Source organism: Podarcis gaigeae (assembly GCF_964106915.1).
Source record: "Podarcis gaigeae genome assembly, chromosome: 1".
Lineage (NCBI taxonomy): Eukaryota > Metazoa > Chordata > Lepidosauria > Squamata > Lacertidae > Podarcis > Podarcis gaigeae.
In genome coordinates, this window is record NC_139678.1 from 83,522,569 (window position 1) to 83,535,527 (window position 12,959).

Below are 12,959 nucleotides of genomic sequence, written 5' to 3' on the forward strand. Positions count from 1 at the left end.
TTAACCACCCCAAAGTACTTTTTTCTTGCTCCATAATTTTCTCATTGCATTTTTCACCTCTTCATTTCTCAAGGTGTAAATCAAAGGGTTGAGCATAGGGGTGATAATGGTGTAGAACACGGCCACGCCCTTGTCCTCTGAGAACGTGGTGGAAGGCCTCAGGTAGATGAAGATGCAAGGCACAAAAAATAAAATCACTACTGTGATGTGAGAGCCACAGGTGGAGAGGGCTTTGAGGCGCCCTTCAGAAGAACGAGTTCTCAGAGTGACTAGGATAATGATATATGAAATTGTCAGGAGAACAAAACTGACTAGAGAAACCATGCCACTATTGACAATGACAACATACGCAACAATATGAGTATCAGTACAGGCCAATTTCAATAGAGGGTGGACATCACAAAAATAATGGTCAATTTCATTGGGCCCACAGAAGGGGAGATGTAAGGTGAGGAGAGTCTGTACCATCGAATGTGCAAATGCTCCCAGCCATAATGCCCTCATCGTCCAATTGCATACACTTTTGCTCATAATAGTTGTGTAATGGAGGGGCTTGCAGATAGCTATGTACCGGTCATACGCCATCACTGTAAGGAGGAAGATTTCAGTGACACCAAAGAAGTGGAACACAAAGAGCTGTGTCATGCAGCCAGCAAAGGAGATGATTTTCTTCTCAACAAGGAAGTCTGCAATCAGTTTGGGGGCAGTAGCAGATGAGTAGCCAATATCTACAAAGGAGAGGTAACTCAGGAAGAAATACATGGGAGAGTTCAGACGGGAGCTGCTCTTGACGGTGGCAATGATAAGTACATTCCCCGTTAATATTGCTGCGTAGAGGACCAGAAAGAGCGCAAAACAGGCTTTTTGTAAGTCCTGATCTGCGGTGAGTCCCAAGAAGATGAATTCAGACACATTGTTCCTGTTCGCCATGCAGTCAGAGGAGACAGTCGATTATAACGCAGAATTAGAACAACCTGCCATCGTACAAAAATAAGGAACAGTGTCAACAATAAGGGTTATTTTCGAATACAGCAATGAAAAAACAACACATCCACAAACTAGATGTTAACATCTGAAGTTTCCCGAGGAGTCACATTCTAAAAATATAAAATAAGATACAGTACTTCACTCTGCAGTTAATCAATTGGCACTCAGCAATTCAAGAAAGGAAATCTAGGAAGTGTGGTAAGTCAGCTGCAGAATGGTTCATTGGGGGAATAGTCCATAACTTGGGATGCAAGCGTGCTATTCACATTTCTAGATTTAATAAAGTTTTACAGTCAGCTATATAAACACAAAGTAGAGACATCACCTTGCCAACAAAGGTCCGTATAGTTAAAGCCATAGTTTTCCTAGTAGTGATGTATGGAAGTGAAAGCTAGACCATAAAGAAGGCTGATCGCCGAAGAATTGATGCTTTTGAATTATGGTGCTGGAGGAGACTCTTGAGAGTCCCATGGACTGCAAGGAGATCAAACCTATCCATTCTGAAGGAAATCAGCCCTGAGTGCTCACTGGAAGGACAGATCGTGAAGCTGAGGCTCCAATACTTTGGCCACCTCATGAGAAGAGAAGACTCCCTGGAAAAGATCCTGATGTTGGGAAAGATGGAGGGCACAAGGAGAAGGGGGCGACAAAGGACAAGATGGTTGGACAGTGTTCTTGAAGCTACCAGCATGAGTTTGACCAAACTGCGGGAGGCAGTGGAAGACAGGAGTGCCTGGCATGCTCTGGTCCATGGGGTCACGAAGAGTCAGACACGACTAAACGACTAAACAACAATGACAACATATAAGCACAAAATACATTTGTTTTCAACATCTGTACAGAAATCTGATCCTTTATTCATTCACTTGCTTTCCTTATTCCGAACAGCCCTGTCAACATCGCCATAGAATACTGTCGCTCTCAAATCAGCCACTGAGACTGCCATAAGCAACCTAGTAATGCATGTCTTTTCAGATGCCACTGATGTTTCCTTGTTGCTGTGTCACCTCCCTTAATACAACTATTGCCAGTGGTATACTAAGGGTAGCCCCTACAGTGATGATGGTTATCTATTTTTTAAAAGTTATTTATTCATACAAAAGCATACACTTCAACAACATACAAAGAAGAAATCAAGAAAGAAAAGCAACACAGAATGAAAACTAGAATCAAACATAGACATGCAGACAAAGTACAATTTTGGGTCATTTTATTCACATTCCCTGGAAAATAATTATCGTTACTGGTGATGGGGAGTTGTTTAGGGAAGCTTTTAATATTTGATTAATTGTTGTATTTTAATATTTTGTTGGAAGCCACCCAGAGTGGCTGGGGAAACCCAGCCAGATAGGTAGGGTATAAATATTATTATTATTATTATTATTATTATTATTATTATTACAACATTTTTTTAAAAAAATCAGTTTTATTTATAAATATCAATATATTGTCCTCAAGGCTTTATGTTGTTCTCACTTAAAGCTTAAAAACTACTAAGCATTTGAAATCCTAGCATACTATACTGGAGACAGTTGCACATTACTATCAACTTTAATATATAAAGTAATTTTTTGCCATGTAGTTGAAAATGAATCTTATTTTGTTGGTCCTCTAGTGTACCTTAATTTTTCAGCATTTCCTAAGGACCAGTTTATTTCTTTTTTCAGCACTATCTATGAACCAGATTGGACTAGGTCACAAATCCTTATTTAATTCCTCTAAATATGTCAATTTTCTTGCAATAACCCACCCGGGCAGTAGCAATAAGAGCAGATTCAATTATTTATCAAAACCATCTTCATTTGATCCATCCCATATCCGCAACAATGCTAATGGACAGATTAGTATAAATTCTTGCTTTGTTATTAAATTAATTCCTACGAACACCATCTCCCAAAAAGCGGAAATTTCTTCAAAATATAGTCCAGCCCACCACATGGTCTGAGAGACGGTGGACTGGCCCACAGCAGAAAAAGGTTGCTGACCGCTGCTCTACAGTGGCAGATGATGGTTCTCCAAGGTTTCAGACAGGGGCCTCTCCCAGCCCTACCTGTAGATGCCAAGGATTGAACCTGGGACCTTCAAAATAGATGTTCAACCATGGAGCTATGTCCATATGCCCTGTTGCCTTTTAGAGGGGATCAACAATGTCAAGTCTGAAATACTGGATCAGCTGTTAGGCAGCAAATGGGGCTCTGTATGGACAGCTATTGTCCCACAGTCCCTTGTTTAAGTCATTGTTCTTTGCATCAGGGCCAAAGAGTTCCAGTCCAATGCACAATGAATTGGGAATAAGGCCCATTATTGACCCAGCAGAACTTAATTCTGAATAAGCATTGGATTGGGCTGGACAACTGGAAGCAATCAAGCCCAGTATCATGACCACCTCAACCATGGACGAGGCACCTGTAGCTCTCCAGATATTGTTGGACTCCAACTCCCAACACCCACAGCCACTATGGACAATGGTTAGGAGTGATGGGAGATGTAGTCCAACAACATCTGGAGAGCCACAGTTTCCCCGTCCTTGACCTAATCAAGCCATTCAACATTTTTGTACAACCTTCTCACCATGGTCAGAAAGGAAAGGACACATTTTAAATGTGGTTTTTATTATCCTCTTTTGGGCACATATCAAGAACCTGCAGTAGAGGAAACATTAGAGAACTGTGTGAAGTTATTATCTGTCAGTCAGTGACATTGCCAATATGGGCAGAGAGACTCAAAATATCTCTTTTCTTGCACCTTAGTTGCCTCTCATTGATCATGATTTGAACCTCTCTCTTTTTTTCCTCTTTTTTTACTTACCCTTGTTGCCCTCACAATTTGCATTTAGTTTACCACTGAACACTCATACCTGAAATAAGAGACCAGGAATCTTACAAAATGTTAACCATGTGATTATTCCAGTTGCCTCAGGATAAAGGAAAAGAACCCACAAACCTTTACCCCTTCCCATCGTGACTTTGCCAGAGAGGGGGTGTAATGTCACATCAAAATAAAATGTAATTTTTAAAATGGCACTTTGAGGAGTGTTTTAAGAATAAATAAGGAAGTATTGTATGTACCTCGATGCAGCATTAAAGAAAGAAAGAAATGAACCATTTGGAAATCCCAATCAACATTTTTTTTAGTGCAATAATAATCAGTGATCTGTACGGTTCATTACTGTATCTCGCCATTCTTACCTCGTGGTCTTGACTGAGGAGTGTCCTTTAAGGGCGCTGCTGGGCTGTCGCTTATCTTCAGGTGGGATTCAACCACATACCAGCAAATTCAGGTTGTGCAATTAAAGTTCGTACACAACAAACCCAATGCCCACCCCGCAATTGCAGACTTCTGTGATAAAATGTGCTAGAAAGTATGTGATAACATTTGCTTGATGCAATGTTAGATAAGCACCTCACAAAGAAATCAACATGATCGCTCCATAGAAGGCTGATGTTGTGTAACTTCCCTGAAAAAATTGTGCAAAAAATAAACTGGTCCTCTGGAAGAGATCCTATTTCACGATCTGCCAGCACTGACAAAGTTTCCTTTATACCTCCTGTGACCAAAGTTGCTGCATCTCTCTACCAAGTTTATCTGTTCTTTGCTTCACTGAACTGCTCTGCAGTTCCACCAACTGACATCTGTCCCAGTGCTGGTGATGCAGGCCAAATGCCCCTCTTGAGAGCAAAAGACCAGCTGAAGCTATTGACTCGATATATTTATCTCAAATCACTGCTGCTTCTACAAAATCTTTGGGAAGGTTGCCACTCCTCTCCTTTTTCTGAACTGAAATATTTGCATGTGATAATGCTCTGCAAGAGCACATCATCGTCATCAATTTAGTTAATAAGCTCTCAAAAGAATATAGACATTTCCCAATAGAAAAACGTTCATGAGGAAGCAATGCAAAAAAAATTTTTAAGACACAGAACAGAAATATCAGTCAAGGTTTTGTTTTTTCTATCATTATCTCTTTTTCATCTTTAGAAGTTAGAATAGAAATTCCAGAGTTTGTTTCATTCTCTGGTACTGCTCTGATGTTTAAAGTCAAGGCAACTTGTAACATGATGGACGTTTATAAAATGATGCATGGCATGGAGAAAGTGGGTGGAGAAAGCTTTTCACTAGAACTCATGCACAACCAATGAAGCTGAATGTTGGAAGATTCAGCACAGATAAGAGAAAGTACCTGTTTAGACAGTGCACAGTTAAACTTTGGTGCCTATAGGATGCAGTGATGGCCATCAACCTGAATAGCTTCAAAAGAGGATTAGGTAAATTTATGCAGGACATGACTATCAATGGCTACTAGCCATGATGGCTATGTTCCCGCTTCACTGTCAGAGGCAGCATCCCTTTGAACACCAATAACTTGGTTTTACTATGTTTTTATATGTACAGTGGTACCTCAGGTTAAGTACTTAATTCGTTCTGGAGGTCCGTACTTAACCTGAAACTGTTCTTAACCTGAAGCACCACTTTAGCTAATGGGGCCTCCTGCTGCTGCCGCACCACCGGAGCCCGATTTCTGTTCGCATCCTGAAGCAAAGTTCTTAACCTGAAGCACTATTTCTGGGTTAGCAGAGTCTGTAACCTGAAGCGTATGTAACCTGAAGCATATGTAACCTGAGGTTCCACTGTACTGTAAGCCACCCAGAGTGGCTGGGGAAATTCAGCCAGATGAGTGGGGTATGAATAATAAAATTGTTGTTGTTGTTGTTGTTGTTGAGCACAGTGCTGTTGCATTTGTGCCCTGTTTGCAGGCTTCCTATATGCATCTGCTTGACCAATGTGACTACTAATTTGGGCTTATAGAACCCACAGCAATACAGGAAGGACGTCATTGCTCTCCAAAACCTGGTAGAGGAGTTGAGTGAAAACACACATTGAATCCTATCTCAAATGTGTGTAGAAGTTTTCTTTCTGGTGTTTCAGTATCTAATGGAGTTATCCCCTTACAAATGAACACATTTATAGACAGTACGCCAAAGTAGCAAGTGAAAACCAAGGTATTTATTTATTTATTTATTCATTCATTCATTCATTCATTCATTCATTCATTCATAGCATTGTTATCCTGCTCTTCAACCAGAAAAGGCTCCCAGAGCAGCTTACAAATGTCAGTGATAATATAGTCTTGCCCTCAAGCTTACAATCTAAAACACATAACACAAAAGGGATTGGAAGATTCAGGCACTGTTTCTTAATTACAGAGTTCTTGTAAACACCAGCTGGAATGGAAAGAGTTCAAGGAAAGGAGCAGCCCAATTTTGTTGGTCTTTCCACAGAATGGCTAGAAAGCCTTGCAATCCTATCTCTCTTTTCGTCTTGTAGCCTGATGCAGAGGCTGATTTAGGGCACAACCAGTTCTACTGCACTGGGCACCAAGCCTAGGAGGTGCCGCAGGGCATCACAACTATGACGTAGTGAACTGGCAGAGTGGAGGCAGGGGGTGCCAAATTTTGGGCTCACATAGGACACCACTGACATTTGAAAGACCAAAGTCCGTGCCTGCCTGGTGGAATTTGTTTAGACAAATAATCCTTTCAAACTGGTTCATATTGATTTTCTATTCCGGTACCCAACCAGACTTAGCTGATGCTCCTGCTCTGATTAACATAAATCTGCCACTGAGTGTGGCAATAACACTTTGCACAATGCACCTGGGGGAGGGGGGGACACCAGAATTGGTGGAATGAACTGGCAAACAGTATGGTGACATTTTGAATGGCTCACCAAATCAGATTTGGTTCCTTCCATCACTCCACTAATTTTCTTCTTCATTATTTCATAGTACAGTGGTGAGAACTCATCAGGACCTCCTTCTTTCTCCCGTCCTGCACCTCAGTTAGGTTTGGAGAAAATCTGCTATTGGAGGCAATGGTATGCTTTTTCCCCAAACCTAAACACAGCACAGGGAGACATTTTTATAGGGGCTGCTAAGGGAAGAATTAGAGCCTTTTCAATGGTGGGTGAGAGACAGACAGAGATAGAGAGAGAGAGAGAGTTACTTGTGCACCATCTACAACCATTCCTAGACAGGGCTAGTCTTGCCAGGGTGGCACATGAATTGGTAACCTCATGATTAGACTACAGTGGTACCTCGGGTTAAGAACTTAATTCGTTCTGGAGGTCTGTTCTTAACCTGAAACTGTTCTTAACCTGAGGTACCACTTTAGCTAATGGGGCCTCCCGCTGCCGCCGCGCCACCAGAGCACAATTTCTGTTCTCATCCTGAAGCAAAGTTCTTAACCCAAGGTACTATTTCTGGGTTAGCAGGATCAGTAACCGGAAGTATCTGTAACCTGAAGTGTCTGTAACCCAAGGTACCACTGTACCCATGTGCCTGGTTCAGAAGCTGCAACTAGTTCAAAGTGCAGCTACCAAGGTACTGAGTCACATAGTTGTACACACATTACACCATGTCAGGAACATTCCTTCCCAGAATGACAGCGAGGGCTCGGAGGACCAAGGAGGGGTGGCAGGCAGAAAGAGACGGAGACTTGCTTTCTTCCCATGCGGAGAGTGAGACAAGCCCCTCCCGTCCTGGAATGCATGTCGTAAATTCCCAAGACAGGGTAAGGCAGGCAGAGGGGCCACAGCTCACAGACCCGTTCTCAGGGGAGGAGGGGCAAACTGGACAAGCTGCTCCTGAGTCTCCTTGTACTAGGAGGAGGAGTAGAGTCCAGGCTTGGTGTCAGGCCAACAGAAGGAGGGGCAGCCAATGGAAGATATCCTGTTGGCGAAGAGCCTGCCCTTCAGTGGGCTCAACTGACCCATCTAGTGAGGAAGATTGAGCTGTGTGCTCGGACTGAAACTACTGTGTAAATACCAATAAATCTGAACGTTAGAGAACCACCAGCTTGCCATCTCTTGGTATGAGAGGGAGATCATAAATCCTGACGCACCAGAGCTGAAAAATCTGCACCAGCTGCATTTCTACTACTACAAGCTCATCCACACACCCACTTGTCCCATGCCTAGAAAGCATGGGTCCAAGCAGTTTTTTCACTTGCCCTGTGCTTTCGCGGCATGGGTCCAAGTGGTTTTGCCCCACTGGATTTCTATGTACCTTATTTAACTAAATTAATGACTTAAATGGTGCTAAAATTCACATTTTTGCTTTCTCACTTGAAGTCACTTTCCTGCTCCATAGTTTTCTCATGGCATTCTTCATCTCCGCATTTCGTAATGTGTAGATCAATGGGTTGAGCATCGGGGTGATCACGGTGTAAAACACAGCCACCGACTTGTCTTCTGCAAAGTCGCTGGAAGGGCGTATGTACATAAAGGTGCATGGACCAAAAAATAAAATGACCACCAAGATGTGGGAAGCGCAGGTAGACAGAGCCTTCTGACGCCCTTCGGAAGAGCGAGACCTCAAGGAGACCAAGATGACAATGTAGGAGATAACCAGGATGATGAAGCAGCCCAATGCAATCATCCCACTGTTAGCCACCACGATGATGCCAATAATGTAGGTATCTGTGCAAGCCAGTTTCAATAAAGGGTGGACATCACAGAAATAGTGGTCAATTTCATTGGGTCCACAAAAGGTGACCTGAGTGACGGAAAGGGTCTGCACCAATGAATGCATGAGCCCTCCAACCCACGAGGCTGCTATCATCTGCCCACAAACCCGCTTGGTCATAATGGTGGTATAGTGGAGAGGTTTGCAGATTGCAATGTACCGGTCGTACGCCATCACTGTGAGGATGAAGATTTCTGTGCAGCCAAAGAAATGGACCCCAAAGAGCTGCGCTATGCAGCCAATGAAGGAAATGGTTTTCTTTTCTACAAGGAAGTCTATAATCATTTTGGGGGCTGTGACAGAGGAGTAGCAGATGTCTACGAAAGATAAGTAGCTGAGGAAAAAATACATGGGAGAATTCAAGCGGGAGCTGAAGAAGATCGTGACTGTGATCAGAGAGTTTCCCAGCACAATGGCTAAATAGAAGAACAGAAAAATCACAAAACAAATTTTCTCCAGCTCCTCATTTTGGGTGAAGCTGAAAAAGATAAACTCTGTCACATTGTTTATGTTCTCAGCTGGAGATTTGAGTTCCATATCTAGATCACCTGCAGAAACAAGTAAGAAAGATGCTCAGAAACTGGCATGTCATTTTCAGGATCCCCCCTGGTTTTATGACAATCAGATGGTGGAGGTAGCAGAGTGAAGTCAACCATAGCAGTCTCTGACTATATATATATATCTCAATGCAAGTAAAAAATGCTAGCATGCCAGGAAGGAACCCTTGTCATGCAACTCCATATTAAAGGGATGGGGAATCTGTCACCCTCTGTTGGATTCCAACTCCCAACCAGCACAGACATCCCTCAATGGCAGTTGTACACAAATTAGTTAACTGTGGTTGTTGTTTTTAAAGGAAAGAGAATTTAAATCAGCAGCTCCTTAACAGTAGCTGAACTCAGGAAGGTACTGTATATACTTGAGTATAAGCCGACCCGAATATAAGCCTAGGCAGCTAATTTTACCACAAAAAAACTGGGAAAACTTTTTGACTCGAGTATAAGCCGGTTCATCACACCGCAAACCTGGTGGTGGTGGCAGTGGCGGAGGAAGAACAAGCAGCCTGAAAGGGCTGCTTCCGGGCTGCTCGTTCCTCCTCCGCCGCTGCAGACAGCAGCAAAGGCAGAGGAGGAGGAAGGAGCAGCCCGAAAGGACCCTCACTCGAGTATAAGCCAAGGGGCACTTATCAGCATTAAAATGTGCTGAAAAGGTATGCTTATACTCGAGTATATACAGTATTTCAGCTTATTTTTCACTTTCTGAGTAAGCAGCTGATTTAAATCCCCTCTTCTTCTCTCTTTTTAAAGTTACCCATTAACAAATGCAATCGTAATAGTCAGTTCTGCTCTTCGTTTATTTGTAAATCATACAGTTAGAGCCAGGGCTGTCTTAAGCATATGTGGCGCCAGGGTGCAAAGATCCGCCCGGCGCCCTCCCTCCAGGTTGCCCAGTCCCAGGCATGCAGAAGGGCAGAGTCGGCCGGCCGCCTCAGCGTCTTGCTGGCTTGGTCGCCCCCGAATTCTCAGCACAGCGCAGTGCCGACCGACGGGTGGGCTCTTCCCCAGACTTAACTCTCAGGCCCCGGACTCTCGGCCTGGCGCCCCTGAGAGCCCGGTGCCCGGGAGCCCCACACCCCTGGTGCCTATGGGTAAGACTGCCCTGGTTAGAGCAGAAATCCTCAAATGCACCTGGGGCCTTAAGTTTACAGTATTATTTACTAAAGTGAAATAAAGAGGCAATGGGAAAGAAATAAAGGACTTGTTCAAAACTGTAGCAAAATGTGGATTTGCACCTGCTTGTCTTACCATTCATACAGGAGTGCCCACATGCCCATCCCAGTGGTGTCCTGAAACTTTCCTCCAACCCTTTAAATGGGGGGGCAGTCTTAGATGTTTTGGACTTTCCAAGATTAGAAAGACACTGCATTTAGAGCAGGGCCAGATTTAGGTTTGATGAGGCCCTAACCTAAGCTACTGAAGGTAAAGGGGCCCTTTATATGTCCATCTGTCCTTTGTCAACAACAAATTGTCACTGTTTCTATGTTGAATACTGTATGTATCTAAAGCCATTTGCTATCTGTAGGTTTTATTTTATTTGTTTTTTATCTTATATTTTGGAAATGTACATCCAGGTGTTTTTTTCTTTAATTTTTTTTTGGGGGGGCCAAGAGAATGGGGCCCTAAGCTATAGCTTGTTTAGCTTATACGTAAATCCGGCACTGGTTTAGAGAGGGAAAGGTCTGAGACAACACTGATGTCTTGTGGATGCACCTACATTAATGGGAAGACAGGCAAGTGTAAATCCACGTTATGCTCCAGGGTGGGCAAGCCGGAGGAGGAGGAGGAGGAGGAGAGGTGGGGAAAGAGGAGTTGTCAGAATAGAACTGGGACAGAACTAGAGCAAGGCATCCACCACCCAATATCAGCACACATTATCTGGTCATTTTGGGCTTTCCACACATTAAAAAACCTCTGCATTTAAAGGTAGGGAGATCCAGGACAACAAATGGGAGGAAGAGGGCATCATGTGCACATACAAAAATTAATGAGGAAACAAACCAGACAAATAGACATTTTTCTCTAGTGTGAACAAGCCCCTAGAACGTGCTGATTTTAACCTGGGATTTTTTGCTGTGCTTTTATGCAACTCGGTGGTGCAGCTAGAAATTTTTAGATACCGAATTTGATAGGCTTCATGAAAGGGAGGGGATCCTTTCACTAGTGACATTTATTACTTCACTTTCAAAGCACACAATTAACATTTTTCTTTCCTCTACCTCCACTATTGTTATTCCATGCTTTGCAGCTGCTTCTACATTCCTGATATATTAGAGAGAGAGAGAGAATAAAATGTTTGCCCATCTGAGAACAGCAACAAAAAGACTCTGCGCATGTCATTTCACGTTTTGAAAACTCAGTTAAATCATAGCACCATCATGAGATTGTGCAGTTAGGAATAAAGTGAGGTTTACTTACAGCTGCAAAACAAATAGGACTACTCCAAACTGGAACAAAACGTGGTCCCCATCCCAGAATTCTTCATGACCTTCCCCATTTTAAAGGCTGGCTTTTTCTGATTCATACTTTCCAAGGATTCTAAAGCCCCACATTTAAAGAGGGAAATGTCCAGGACACCACTGAGATGGGGAGGACATCATGTGGGGCCGCTATATTAATGGGGAGCCAGGCCAGTGCAAGTCCACAATTTGCTCTGATGTGGACAAGCCAGTTTACTTGGGAATTAGCACTATTCTGGATAAAAATTGTAATATGCATGCCTAGCTAGCTGCACCCTGACTGTAATTTTAAAAAATAAAAATGAGTGGACCACAGCATGCTATTTCAGGGACTGATGCCACTTGCCACTGCTGCCATCATCTGCCACTATCTGGGTGGTGATTTGGGGACCCCTCAAGGTCAGGCATAGCTGCACTCCTGATGTTATTGTTGTAAAGCTAATCTTATAGCATGTTCCCTTATTAAGACCTGTCTGAATAAATAATAAATCTTTTGTGCATTTGGGAATCTAAGAGATGTTGCAAAGATAAACTGGGCTGAACAGCCAGATTACCGAACAAAGAGTGCAGACACACAGAGTCCCTTTTTCTCCCTTTGAATGTCTTAAAATAACAACCAAAGTTAATCACTTTTAAGTATCATTGAGTACAATGGGGTTGATTAGGAACTTGTCCACATATACACATACACATATATACAGAGAGCTTAAAAAGAGAACACATCCCTTCCACAACAGTATACCTTGCTTGTATTTGCAGCTGTTGATAGCCTTGTGTGGTTCTTTCAAAGTCCCCTTTGGAGTTTCTCACTATCTTGACATAATGAGTTCAAAGCAAAAAGCATCTAGACTAAGGGATATGAAGCCTGATGCAGGGCCATTCACTTTTATGGCACTGGATGGTAAATGGGAAAAGAAAACAATAATCCTGACATGTAGAATTCTCTTCTTCATTCAAAAGAGTAGTTCATAATAAGGAGGACTCTTCTAAACTGAATTCCTTCCCAATTAATAAATTAGCTAATCTGTACCAAAGGGAGGGTGACTGAGCATCTTCAATGATTACATTTTTATATGCAGTCATGGAAAAGCATAATGGTTTCTCAACTTCCCTCTTTTGGGGGGTGGGAGGGGTTGCGTGGAGATGTTCCTTCGCCTTCATGTGGCACTATATCAAATCTACCCACTTTGAATCTCTGGGGAGGTGGAGTGATAGGGCAGAGTGATGCAACTATCCAATTTGCAGAGTATGACGTGAAACACGTCTGATGCTAACAAGATAGCCTAAACCTGGATAATAAGATCCCAGGGGCCACGAGAAGTGCAAGAGGGACACCAGCCAAAGAAGGACTAAACTTTGTGCATCACTTTTCAAAAGTATTTGTAGCAACAGGCTTTGATGCTCCCTTTAACTTCTGGTGCCCTGCCTTGAATG

The 12,959-nt window shown here is 42.9% G+C and overlaps 2 protein-coding genes across 2 annotated transcripts; both read right to left on the minus strand.

The window, feature by feature from the left end:
* On the minus strand, positions 1-971 carry LOC310826745 (olfactory receptor 4S2-like; the record flags this gene model as incomplete). Its single annotated transcript, XM_083702025.1, has 1 exon — positions 1-971. Exon 1 carries the CDS (start codon positions 928-930, stop codon positions 1-3), a length of 930 nt encoding a protein of 309 aa, XP_083558151.1. The 5' UTR covers positions 931-971.
* A 7,118-nt stretch (positions 972-8,089) lies between these two features.
* Positions 8,090-9,046, minus strand: LOC310852304 (olfactory receptor 4S2-like; the record flags this gene model as incomplete). The annotated part of the gene is made up of 1 exon (XM_083755651.1): positions 8,090-9,046. The coding sequence occupies one exon, from the start codon at positions 9,044-9,046 to the stop codon at positions 8,090-8,092; it is 957 nt and encodes a 318-aa protein (XP_083611777.1).
* Between the last annotated feature and the right edge of the window lie 3,913 nt (positions 9,047-12,959).